The following is a 13,042-nucleotide window of genomic DNA, read 5'->3' on the forward strand; positions in this document are numbered from 1 at the left end:
CTGCCATTCCTGCAGCCTTCTCTTGTCCAAGACTTCTTTTATAAAGGGTGAATGAATGCATAGCTATGGCTATCTTGCAGAACAAAAGCTCCATCTTAACCAGGTATTAAAAGTTAGGAAGAAATTGTTAGGAATTTTGTATGTTTTCTTGGATTATTCCCAAAATCTGCTCTACATACCCTGTGTAGTCTCAGCATATATTTTGTAATATTTACATTATTAACCACTTGCCATCTATGACTGAAAGTGACCTACATTTTGCATAAATTAAAACCTGTGTAATACTGAATTAATTTACTACAATGTACAAAAATTTGACATAAATATGACAGAGGTTGCATGAGGTGAGAATGCATTTATAATGGCTATAAGAACTATATCTATAGTTCCACAGAGCATTTTTTGACACTGAAATATCACAGGACTCATATCTTACCTGTCTTTATACATGTTTGCATTAAATCCATGTATATTAATACTGTGCTTGTATCATAAATCATTATAATTTCCTGGGTATCAGGGACGTTATCTTCATAATATGCTAACAGAAAAAGCATAATACAGAAAATAGTGTACAATATCTTAGCTGTACACTAAAGGAGGATACATAAATCCTGGCCTAATATGAAATGCAGAGAAAGAGAAATTATAAAGCACAAGATGTGACAACACTGCTGGTCAAAAATGACCAATATTACTTAGAGTAGAACATTACTTATGTCAAATGCTATCAGTTTTCTTAAGACATCTGACTAGCTAAAGCAGAATACAGCATATAACAAGATGTATTAAAAAAGGTCTATCTTAGTAACTAAAGATCAGAGATTTCTAGATTTACCTGTATCAAGTTCTCAAATATTCAGCAGTATTTAGCTTTGTAGTACTGAGAGACTGCCCTAATACAGCATTCCATTACTGCATGAGCAATTAGCTTGCATTTTAACAATTATCCTTGGGAACAAGAGATTTAAGTATTACTGTGAGCTCAGCACTGTGAAGGTATATTTACAAGGCTTAATGCAGTGAAAAGCCAGAAGACAGCAGCAGCATTTAGGAAAAACTACAGCACAAGGAATACAGAAGACAGTGACAATACGGTATACAATTAGTATTTATCATTAGAAATAGTCTCACAAAAAACTATTGATGATAATTCCCAGTTGCAAATCACTGTTTTAAAAATATGTACAGTACAATATAAGTTGTAGAATTATTTCAGTTTACATAAATTAAAATGACTGCTTAAATGCAAGTGTACCTCTTGGGTATTTACATTTTCCAGCTCTATACAAAGCAATTATTTACTCACTGCATTTCAGAGGGAAAGCAAAAGGACTAACAAATGTTAACTGCAAAATATTTTCACCATACTTCCCTGGGATTTTAACATTCGGAAAAAGGAAGTTCTCTATTCAATATTAGCACAGTATTTTGTCCTACTGCTGCAGACAAAACCATTTAAGGAGTACATAGCAATGATATAGAGCCTTACCCTTTCTACCGGTGAGCCATAGCATGCAATGACGAAACATAGCAGTGGCAGATGGCATTGGTGCTAGGAAATGTGAATAAAAGGATAATAGCAGAGAAATGGTGACTGGCAAACAAGACACAGAAATGTAGATGAAATGAATGCAAGCTGGTAAATCTTGAAGCAAAGCTCCACCGTTAAGCCCAACGTTGCCTCTAGTCTCCTCATAATTGAGCATTAAGTTCTATTTGGATAAAACTGCAACCTTCAGACCGGTCTTGATTCTCTTCATAAAGAAATGCATCACTGTATCTTGATAACGAAGAGCAGAAACGTTTTGCAAGCGAAACCCATAATCAGAAGCACGTTACTTTCTCCCCTTGAGTGATTTATTCTTTACATTATTCATCTCCAAATCCTGCCAGAGCTACAGTCTCTTTCTAGCACATATGTTTTCACTGCAGATGTAAATCCCTGCCTAACCTGCAGCACCCCTGGATCCAGAATGTTCTCAGTGTGCTCATTCATGCTGTTCTGTTGCCAAACATTTAAAATCATCCATCAAATACAAGTGGAATCTATTATAAGAAAAAACAATCTCTTCTTTCAGCTCACCCTGGAAATGGAAGGTTTTCTGATCAACAGTTATTGTGAAGGTGCTGTCGTCCTCATCGTCTATACCAATCACAGCTCCCTGTGAAACAAAGAACAAAATCCTGATAAGGCAAGCAGTGACATCAGCAGCAGACACTCTATCACTACACCACTGGAATTTAAAAAGCTTTCACAAATTAGAAGCAAACTGAATACAGTAAAGAGCAGAAAGATTCTCTGTTCAGTCATAGGATGCAGTCAGTTCTTTAAAACAAGAAAATTTTAGTTGCAGAAAAAAACAGTGAATGTTTGTAAAGCTGTTATCTGGATAATAAATATGCATCTTTTATTTCTGTAATGGAGGTGGCTTTATGCTGCAGCAGTTCCCTACTACGTTCCAACTTACATATTTTATATGTATTTTCCGTGTATAAAAATAATAATTCTTAAGTACTCTACAAAAAGAAGCTCTTGACCTGGATTTTATCTACGAGCCTGTAATAAAAAATAAATCATTCTAGCAGAATGAATTTGGCCCATCATGTCATGTCACTGGTACACTGCATGATCTAATTTTCAGTCCCTAAGTAAATATTAACAGTAAGTAATCAGGATATATCAGAAGCAACTAGCTTTGTCTTCTAATTCTTCATGAATTATTACAAGAAAATGCAAATAAATGAAAGACCATCTGTGCTTAGCAATTACAAATCTATCCACATTTTCATTCCTGCCCCCTCCAACACTTATAATAAATAACAGTTTCACCCAGAAGAAGACACAAAAAAAAAGACAATTCCAAGTCTCTGCCAGCTCCAATAAACTTTAATATTTAGCCCAAAAATCACCAATGGATTTACTCAGTTTCTCTTCTCCTTCTCCAAGGAGGCACGGCACCAGAATCTTATTGCATCCTTTCCCATCCCACTAAACAGACAGACATCCCTGGAAGGTGCACATATTTAGAGGGTAAATTCTGCCCTTACTCTCAGAGCACACAGAGTAACAGCTCTACCAGGAGCCCTGAGTCAATTCCAGCCAGGGCTTCCTTCATTCAGCCAAACACCCCAAAGCAGCTGCAGGGCTGGGGCCAGGGATACACCAGGCTGGCCAAAACCTAAGGATGGTTTGGGTCCAGACTTGGGGGCAGAGGGAGCTGAGTCAGTGTTACCCCCACAGGTTCCTCACAGCCCCTCCATGGGATTTGAGGCATGTGGGACCAGGTCATGCATGGCTGGGACCAGCACAGCCCCACAACAGCAGTCCTAAGTAAGAACAGCACCACCCCTCTGTAATCCAAGGCAGTGTGGCAGGAAAGGATAGCTCCAAGATGGTTTTTTATTTCCCTGCACTGATAAAATGTGCCATTTAACTTCTCCAAGAGAATCTTCCTTATAGGCTTTTCATGGACAGCTCTGTGATCACTATAAAAGAGGCACCTAAAAACTATATCCAAGCCAGTATAATTCTGAACATCTTTAGTGCCAGGACACAACAACCACCAGATTCCTTTAAATATACCAGCAGATAAATATTTGGCACTTTAAGTACCCATTTTGCCATGTAGTAAATCAGAAGGTCACAGCAAGTTGTACAATATTGCTCTCCTCAGCAGCTGTATCAGAGTCAGTGTGGCTGGAAAGGAGCTCCAAGATTATCCAGTCCAATTGTTAACCCAGTGCCACCATGTCCAACACTGAATTATCTCACCAAGTGCCCCATCCACACATCTTTTGAACACTTCCAGGGACAGTGACTCCACCACTTCCCTGGGCAGCTTGTTCCAATGGCTGACCATTCTTTCAGGGAAGAAATTTCCCCTAATATCCAACCCAAACCTCCCCCGGTGCAACTTGAGGCCATTTCCTCTCATCCTGTCACTTGTTACCTGGGAGAAGAGACTGACCCTCACCTCAGCATGACCAAGATATTCTCCCCAGAGGATATAGGTGAAACTCACATAAACACAGACTGAGACAGCTGAGTCCTGCTCCATCCCAAGTGTGGGAGCAGGGAGAGCTCTCCTGGGCCTGTGAGCTCAGCACAAACCTGTGCACAGTGCACATACTGTCACTGCAACTCTGGGGCAAAAGGTCTGAGCCAGAAGCACAGAAAATGCTTCCTCTATCATGCAGATAATACATATGAAGGAGTAAAATTAAGAGTGACAAAGTTTATGGATATTCCAGAAAACTTTAGCAGGACATAAGCATAGTGCAGATGACACAGAATGCTTTATGACTACACTTTCCTAAGTACACTAAGACAATCAACAAAAGAATTTGAAGATGAAATTTCAGGCCCATGAAATGTGCATTAGGAGCAAAAAGGTGAGGAACAAGCTTTTCACAATCCATTCAAGAGACAAGGAAATATTCTAGCCAAATTGCTTAAGTTACATGTTTGTTTATGTTCACACCTACAGTTACAAATCAACAATTACTCTAAACAGAAAACCTCTCTGATAGAATTTCAGACTGCAAAAGCCCATCTGTTCAGCTATCAGTATCACTGTCATCTGCCAGGGGAGCTGCTTTACAAAAGCAGAAAAAAGGAAGATTCCTCCCTTCCTCACAAACAAAAACCAAAAAAAAAACCAAAACACCAACCCCAAACAAGCAAATCACACATATTCAGAGAAATGCTGAGGGAGTCCATCAGTTTTTAGAAAAGTCCAAAGAACAATTTGTGATAGAAGAGTGACAGATGGGAGAAGAGAAAGTGGCTGTTTCATGTTAAATACATATAAAGATGGACCAGGCAATATTGAACAGATTGTTCACTTTTATTATTTCCTAAACTGGCAGGCTGTGGCCAAGCTCCACAGTGACAGGCTCACAGCACTATTAAAGCAGGCATGGCTTTTTGGACTGAATTTTTCTGCACAATGAAAAAACCTTCCTCATGAATCTTTGGGAATGTCTTGTTCTAGACAGAGGTTTGAGTGTACATTTCCCATAAAGAAATTCTGCATTAAGATATCAATACATTAAGCAAGACAAAGTGCCAAGAAGTAATCTGGAATCCAAGTTAATGGGAATTCTCTGTGGAGTCTCAGAAGGCTACAGGTACCCAGAGAAAGACTAGAAAGGCCTAACAACAGAAGGAAGGAGTAACTGGAAAATGCACAGTTTTCCTTCAACACTCATCACATTGTTTGTAAGACCACAGATCCTCTTCTCTAGACTTCTCTTACTTCAACTTTCAAAATGCTGCCATTCATACCCATCCTTCTCACTCCTCACTTGTTCCAGCTCTTCACAAGACTGCTGCATGCTAGAAACAGAAATTCTATGAGAAATAGGAAAAAATATAGGAAAAGGACTTGTGCAAGAAGAAATAGCTTTGGTACAAGCATGACAGCAAGGTAGGAACTGTGCAAAGATATCACAGCACTCTCACCTCCCTTTAGGAATTCCATTTCCAGCTACAGCAGCAGCAGTCAGGGCTAAATGTCCCACACCAGAGTGCCTCACACAGGCAATGCTCAGCTTTCCCACTCTGCTCCTTCTCTTTCCCCAATCTGCCCACCCCACTCCAACCATATTTCAAGAACTTTGCCAACAGTGTTCTCTCTTCCTTTTCCAGTCCTCCTGTGTTTCACTTAGCTCAAGCCTAGGCCTAAGGAATGTCCAAACTGGCAGGATGGAGGACATGGTAAGAGAAGAAAAACAAACCAGGACAGAAGGAAGCAGTTTCACAATGACTTCTGTAGCTACAGAACAACATATACACATATATCTCTATATCTGTGTATTTACACATGGACCTCACACACAGAGAAATGAGAACTGCAAACAGCAAATTTTTCACAGTGCCCTACTGCTAACCCATCTTACTCTGCCACAAAATGCCTTTTAATATATTAATATAAAATGTATAATATTTTTACACCATATATAAATTACAGGATGTCATTAGCCCAGCACGTCACTCGACCTCTAACGTTTTCTCTCTTTAAATACTTTCACCATTTCAGCATTTTGCAGAGTCAGGAATAGAGCCCAAGCCTCAAAAGTCTCCTTGCAGTTCTCTCCATTAGGACATATTATACACAGTAAGTCATTAAGTACTGAATAAAACAACACTTACCCTGAGTCTAACACATCCTCGGCGTGAGCCTCTCATCATTTTGTCTTTTGACTGAAACAGAAAAAAACCAAATCAGTGGGTTAACAGATACAGTAAGAAGAAAGTTATTCAAACCAACAGAGAAAGAATAAAGCATTTTTACACCATATTTTAGTGACTGATTAAAAAAGATGCAATTTCTGTTACAAAATAGGTTCGTCCCCACAGCCATAGTATGGAAAATGAATCTTTCAAAAGAATACAAGATCCCTCTACAAGAAGTTTCCTAAGTAACTTCAAGAAATACTTATGAAATGCAGTCCACACCTTTATAGAAAGTAAAAGGAAAGGAAGAAGAAAGGAGTTGGGAAATATTAAAAATCAGCAGTATGCTGATTCACATCTTCCTCCTTTCTCTCCTATTCTCAGGAAAGTGTCCATGAAAAAAAATCTAACTGTGCAGGCAGAATTGCACAAATGAAATTATACCTCTGTCAGAAACTTCCCCTGATTTATACCCCTTTTAGGCAAAGACAAAATTCATGTTTAGACTCGTTTGTAAATCTACTTCCTAGCTAGTACAGCCCACTGTCATTATTACAATTTAAAAAGTTAACTTTTGTAGCCATTTAAGCTGTTGGAGCCCAGATCAAAAAACAGGATTTTCATGTCCATAACCAGTGCTCAAACCTGCACATTAACATACCTTGCAAAATTACTCAATCTCTTCTTTAATACTTGTTTGAAGCATTGGAAAAAGCTTCAACCTCCCCCCCAAGTAGGGAACGCTAAACAGTCAACTCTGCTTGAGATAGTGATCCTTGAGCTTTCAGCTGTTCCCACCACTGTCACAGGCAAAGCTGACAGTAACCATTGCTATTGGACAACAGTGGCAAGCCCAAGTAGCACACACAAACTATTTAAGGTGAGAAAGAAAATAGTGAGATCATCCTGAATACTCAGTTTTCTGGTAAGGGCTGTTTTTTGACTACCCACCCACACGCTTCCTGCTTTTTGAATGATAAATTCCTTGCTATTGTAGCCTTATCTGAAAGGCAGTCCTGTATAATAAAACCCCTTCTCTCTTGCCATCCAAATACTCAAACTACATTCTTTCAGGTCAGGAAAACAAAAACTGTCACTGATGCCTCATGATCAGATTCTCTTGTTGTCATCTTCTGAAATACCCACTTCTTTCCAGCAGTGTATCAATAATTCCATCAAGACAATATATTGATGTTATTACCACCACACCTATTTTTCACTGAAGCAATTAGACAATAAAATCTTTCTGACATTAATGGGAAAAAAAAGACAGGACAAGAAGCATCAGTCTTAAGAGTAACAAATTATTCTTTATCTGAAATATGTTTTGGATGTAGCTAGGAGGAAAGAATGAAGCAGTCCTAGCAAGTCCTATTCACTAAAGATAATGTACAAGTACAGCACTTGGGGGTCAAATAATGTTTTAGCTGACCTCTCATTCAATTCAGGCTCCAATTTATCAGAGCTGTCTTCTGAGTGTTAGAAGCTGTCAGTATGAATATACTTGTTTTTACATCAGCACATGTTAGCTGGTCAAAGTGAAATGGAAGTAAAGACCAGCAGTGCCTCCATAATGTATTCTACAGATATATAATTTCTTTTTAGACAACAGGTACATAGGGAAGACTTTTTGGAACATTGTTTTGTTTTGATCTCTTTTTTTTTTTAACCTCAAACCCAAGAGAGGATCTAGTTACAAAGTTTCTCCAACAATTTCCTATGAGAAATTGTGTATATTTGAAACATAGCTCACTAGAGTACACTTTTACTTTTTATATTCGCTGCCTTGAGAGCTCTCCTAAAATGGGAGGACACTTCTGAGAGCTTATCACTCCCTCTGGTGGTTTCTGGAAGAATTATTGGCATAATCTAAGCAGGAAAGAAAATATCTGAACTGAGGCTGCAACAGTGCAGAGGCTGCAGGGACTCGACCAGTTCTGACCCGGATCCCATGAGCCAGGCAAAGCCCTCCCAGCTCCCTGTGCTGGGCACAGGCACAGAACCAGAGCAGACAAAAAGCAAAGGCAGCAGAAGAGATTGGGTTTGGAAGGGTTTAGACCCCTTAGTGACAAGCAGGAAATCGGAGGGCTCCTCCCAGTGCAAGGGAGAGCAGAACCCCAAGAACCCCCATTTCCACTGACCACCAACTCAGCTGCAAAAGATACAGTGAAAGCCTCCCTTTTTCTTGTCCACCACATTTTAATGGAATGGAAATTAAGTTTAAACTTTATAACGTTCTTAGTCTGCAAAAAGAATGACAAAATAAACAACAGGTCAGAGTGTGGGCCTGTATACCCATAATTTCACCATCTTCTGACAGAGCTTTACTTGGTTAATATCAATTATAAGGAAGCACTAAATGGAATTCATCCTACCTAAGTGCAGTAAAGCACCCATCATTCCAGTATCTGAATTCCCTGAGCTCCAGAGCAGGCAGCTGCCATCACACACAGTGCTGGATTCTCTCACTGGCAGACAGCAACCCTTCCACTGCTGCTGCAGGACAGCACTTTAAAAAAACACAATTCAGCTGGCATTTTAGATTTTGCCCCCTCCCCAACTAAGATTTTACAAAAATACAATTCAAATACCTTCAGCTTCCCCTTATTATTCTTTGATTGAAATTAGGTTATCCAATATATCCTATTAAATATAAAGCCATCCCATAACTGCTTTGAGGAATGGTTCCATTTCACTGAACAAAAACTCATACAGCAGAAAGACATCTCTAAATGGCTAATAAAAATCCCCCACATTTTACTTTCCTTTTATATTTAAAATTTTAATATGCAGCTATCTTCTTCAGTGCTCAGTTTTATAACCAGACAAAATTACATTTCCCATAAGCTTTCCATACACACTGTACTGATTGTGATGATAAAGGACTTGAACAGGTTATAAGCAGACAGCAGTATGAGAAAAATTTCAGCTGAAACTCAAATAAAAATTTGTAAAAATTAATAAAGCTATAGAGTATTACTGCAGGGGGAATTTAGGTATCTCTCAAAAAGATGTGGCCTTTATTGGTTCCTCTTTTACATCCACACAGCAAAGTTGATCACATACAGAAATGATCTAACATAAGGCATTTCAGGTAACCTACAACTTCTTAAGAGAAATTAAAATAATGATTGGGCCTATCTAAAGAAAACAAAACAAAATTAGAATCCTAACCCAAGCCCAAAAACCCCCAGCCCTCCTTCATCTTTAGAAGTGCTACTATTTCATTTGAGTTGTAGCTGTGGCAAAGTTTAAGGTTTCAAATAAAACCCAGCCGCTCTTCGCCTCCAAAAGTTCTCAGGCATGAGTTCTGTTTGCACAGAAGGGCAGAACTTGAAGAGGTGCATTTCTGACTCACTCAGTGCTGTCATGGAAATCCCTAACATAAGTACACAGATGAGCAAAACCACTTGGGACATTTATTTCCTGTTAAGGATGAAGAACCTGGAACAAGCTGTATCCATAAACAGTAATCTTTGCAATTTATCTACATCTACAAGAGAAGCTTACATTTGGATCACTTTCCATAATAGTCATTTTTTCCTCATCAAATCCTAAGGCATTTTTTAAGCAGAAACAGACCTCAACAATTTCATGATTTTACAGGCTGTTCCCAGCCCCACCATTCTTCCAGCCCCCTTCCAAGGCACACACCAGTCTCAGAGGAGAAGCTCCCTGAGCTCAGGGACAGCATCTCACAGCCCTGTTGTTTGTGCAGCTAAAGCTGGGACTTTGGTGGGTGCAGTCATAAAACAGGAGATAAAACACTGCAGCAATAGCTCAGGTGCCACCAGGGCTCATCTAACCCCAACAGATACCAGGATTATATGAAATAGTTAAGGCAACATTTTATAGGTCCTGGCATGGAAAAGCATTACTCTGCTTTGGAGAATCCTATGAGAAATTAAAACATGTGAGGCCTTAACTGGATCAAGGTGTAAAAGGTACAGCCCAGTCCTGGAACCCTCCATTCAGCCTCTTCCCCAAAACTGCACAGCTACAGACTGAACTGCCTGTAGCTGCAACCTAAAGAGGAGTCAACTACTTCACTTATAATCCTTTAACAGTTAATCCAGTGCATGGAAACCTCTGATACAAAGTTTAAACAATGTACAAATTTCAATTTAGTGTTGTACTTATTTTATACACAATATTTTATATCCCGTGACCATAAATTCAGAATTATTTTTATTATTACAAGTTCACTTCCAGTTTTGCCTGTTTTTAATAGACTCACTGAGTTGTTTTCAGGGCATGTGACATATCAAGTTATTATAAGAAAAAAGTGTCATTTCATCTGAGAATGGAAAACAGAGACCTCGGAGGGAACGTTTGTGCAAAAGCAGATGCATTTTTTCCTGTTTTCTTGGGATTTTTGCATGCAGCTGCTGATTGAGAAACTGTATTTGAAAGAAGTATTTAACTGAAAGTCACTACCATGGGGCCACTGAGCCATGAATGCAGCTTCAGAGGCATCGTTTGAAATCACATCAGCAAAGTTCGTTTTCAGTTCACCACCAAAGATTCATAAAACTGCCCCAAAATTTGAGTCCCCCTCCTCAACAGCTGGGTTGTACAACCCACAAGCAGTTTTTCAATACCAGTATTAAAGTTGCTAACTAGCTGTAATCTTGAAAAACCTGAGGGGAGAAACAATTTCATACTGCCACAATTACTTTCCCCAACAAGTGATTTCACACAGCTCTTGCTCCTGAGAGCAGCCAACCAGCAAATGTTTTAAAAGTAGTTTGATGGAATGATGAACAAAAGAACAGCACTTAAATCCATTCTTCAGGCATTCACTGGTGCAAAAACCATTAAGATGATGGGAGGCTCCCCAGTTTGGTTTCAGGAACACACAATACAGAGCTGTCATACACAACAATTTTTTCTGGCAGCCCTCATTTACTGTGCAAGGCAGTTCTTTAAGCCTGCAACATTTTGAATAGTTCTCCTTTCAATACCACCAAATGTCAAATATCCATGAAGTTTTAAAATACTTTAAGGAACTGACCTTCCTCTGGCACTGTTCTTAGCACTGTTTGCCCAGCTATGCCAGTTCTGCTTTCAATTTATTATACAATTTAAATATTTATTTAAAGAGTACACTTAAAGCTAGAATTTAAATCAGATTTTCAAACTTGAGTGGTTCACTGGATTATTTCTACAGAATTCCCAAGGGTTATCAAGGCTATAGCTGATGTGTATTTAAGACAGCACTTCTGCCAGAAAACACAAACAAAAAGCAAATTGCATTCAACTCCCCCTTCCTCCATTTCTTTGTCTTCATGTTCTCCTCCCAGCATAATGTCAACACACACGTTTCTACACTGACATGCACAAAACAAACAACAGAACAAATTCAGCTGAAAAAATAAACCAGCACAAAGCTATTTTTCATCTGGAATCCAGCTCGTGGAACAACTTTACAGCTCCTGCACCAGCAGAAGGCAGGAATGAGCCAGTTCAAGACTTGTTTGCTAAATATTTCAGTGAAGCCAACAAACCCACAGTGCTTCAGTAACTTATAAATGTAAGTTATTCCTTTAAGAGAAAACACTGAAACACAAGGAGAGTCACAAATCCAAGAATACTGAGGAGAAAAAAGAAATAATTTGTCAAGCCATTGGTCAAACTGATCCAAAATGGCAAAAATGGCACACTGTCATTTAATCCGTATTTTGCTTAAAAAAAAAAGAAAAAGAAAAAAAAAGGGGCCATTTACTGATATCAGACAATCATTTATTTAAGCAAAACCATGTGAAAAGAATATTTGGATAACAAGTCTAAATCATACTCTGTAAATTACAGAATTTGTAAGTAACTTTACACAAAAGTAGCTATAAGCAAATTTGAGGATAAACATTTCAATTCTGGACTACAGAAGTGGAAAAAAAAGCCAACAATTTGGCAATTTGGGTAAAAGGCTTTTGTAAAACACCTTGTAAAGGCACTTGAGAAGATCCACATTCACACATGCAAGTAGCACTACTACTGTTCACTGCAATACAAGTACAGAGCATGGAACACACAAATGAAAACAGAAATAAATGTCACCATTACATTTTTTTTATTATTTTTTTCCTGACTCTGACTTGATGTAAAATCTTTTGACTTGCTCCTTTAAAGTTCTAATAATTCCAGAAATGGAATTTCATTGAATTCATTTGCTCCTGGTGTATGTATCCAAAACATACTTAGGTTAACAGCTATTCATTCCACCAAAAGGCAAAGCATAACCTTTTCTTTCCCCCCAGAGTGCAGTGCTATTGCACACTAATTCTGTTTGAATGTTTATTTCACATTAAGGGTGCTTTTCTGCAGTCTATTTTTAGGTAACCAAGGAGGGTTGAGTACAGGAGTGCAAGGACACGCCCATGAAGAAGTTTGTGGCTCAGGCTCTAATGGAAACTTCAGCTGCATCAGAAGTTATTTGACTGCAATTTTCCACAGCTGCCCAGCCAAAGGTTAACAGGCTGTGGGATCTGCTGGAGAAAGTGTCTCCTGTCTGCAGAACTTACTGGATGGCAGTGGGCTGAGGAGTCTGGAGAGACGATGAGCAGGCACAGGCTGACCGGGTACCTGTAATCACCTGTACCCACAAAACTGCTTCCAGGTCGTGTGTCCAGACAGCCGGGCAGGAACCAGCCCAGCCCATCCCAGCCCTGCATTACACTCCTGGGAGGGGCCAGATCCAGGCTCAGACAGCAGCCCAGCCACACTCACCAGGCAGAGTGAGGCAACACCATTGCTCTAGACTGAAAGAGGTGAGGAGGGAGTCCTGTGCACCTGATCACAGGCTCCTTCTCAACACGAGAAGCACAACAGGCCATTGTCCCATTCAAATAAAATCCCAAACCT

At 39.2% G+C, this 13,042-nt stretch overlaps 1 protein-coding gene across 5 annotated transcripts in view; it reads right to left on the reverse strand.

Moving 5' to 3' along the window:
* The window catches only part of OSBPL9 (oxysterol binding protein like 9), a 57,457-nt gene that overhangs the window by 42,344 nt on the left and 2,071 nt on the right, over positions 1 to 13,042 (reverse strand). For all 5 annotated transcript variants that reach the window (XR_009487469.1, XR_009487470.1, XM_059853838.1 and 2 more), the window contains exons 2-3: positions 6,158 to 6,208; positions 2,087 to 2,165 (exon numbers count right to left, since the gene is read on the reverse strand). Coding sequence is in view for 3 of the 5 variants with exons in the window: in XM_059853838.1 (XP_059709821.1) it covers positions 2,087 to 2,165; positions 6,158 to 6,208 (130 nt within the window). In the remaining 2 variants the exon portion in view is untranslated. The remainder of the gene's footprint in view (positions 1 to 2,086; positions 2,166 to 6,157; positions 6,209 to 13,042) is intronic.

The sequence above is a fragment of the Haemorhous mexicanus genome, chromosome 9 (genome assembly GCF_027477595.1).
Source record: "Haemorhous mexicanus isolate bHaeMex1 chromosome 9, bHaeMex1.pri, whole genome shotgun sequence".
Lineage (NCBI taxonomy): Eukaryota > Metazoa > Chordata > Aves > Passeriformes > Fringillidae > Haemorhous > Haemorhous mexicanus.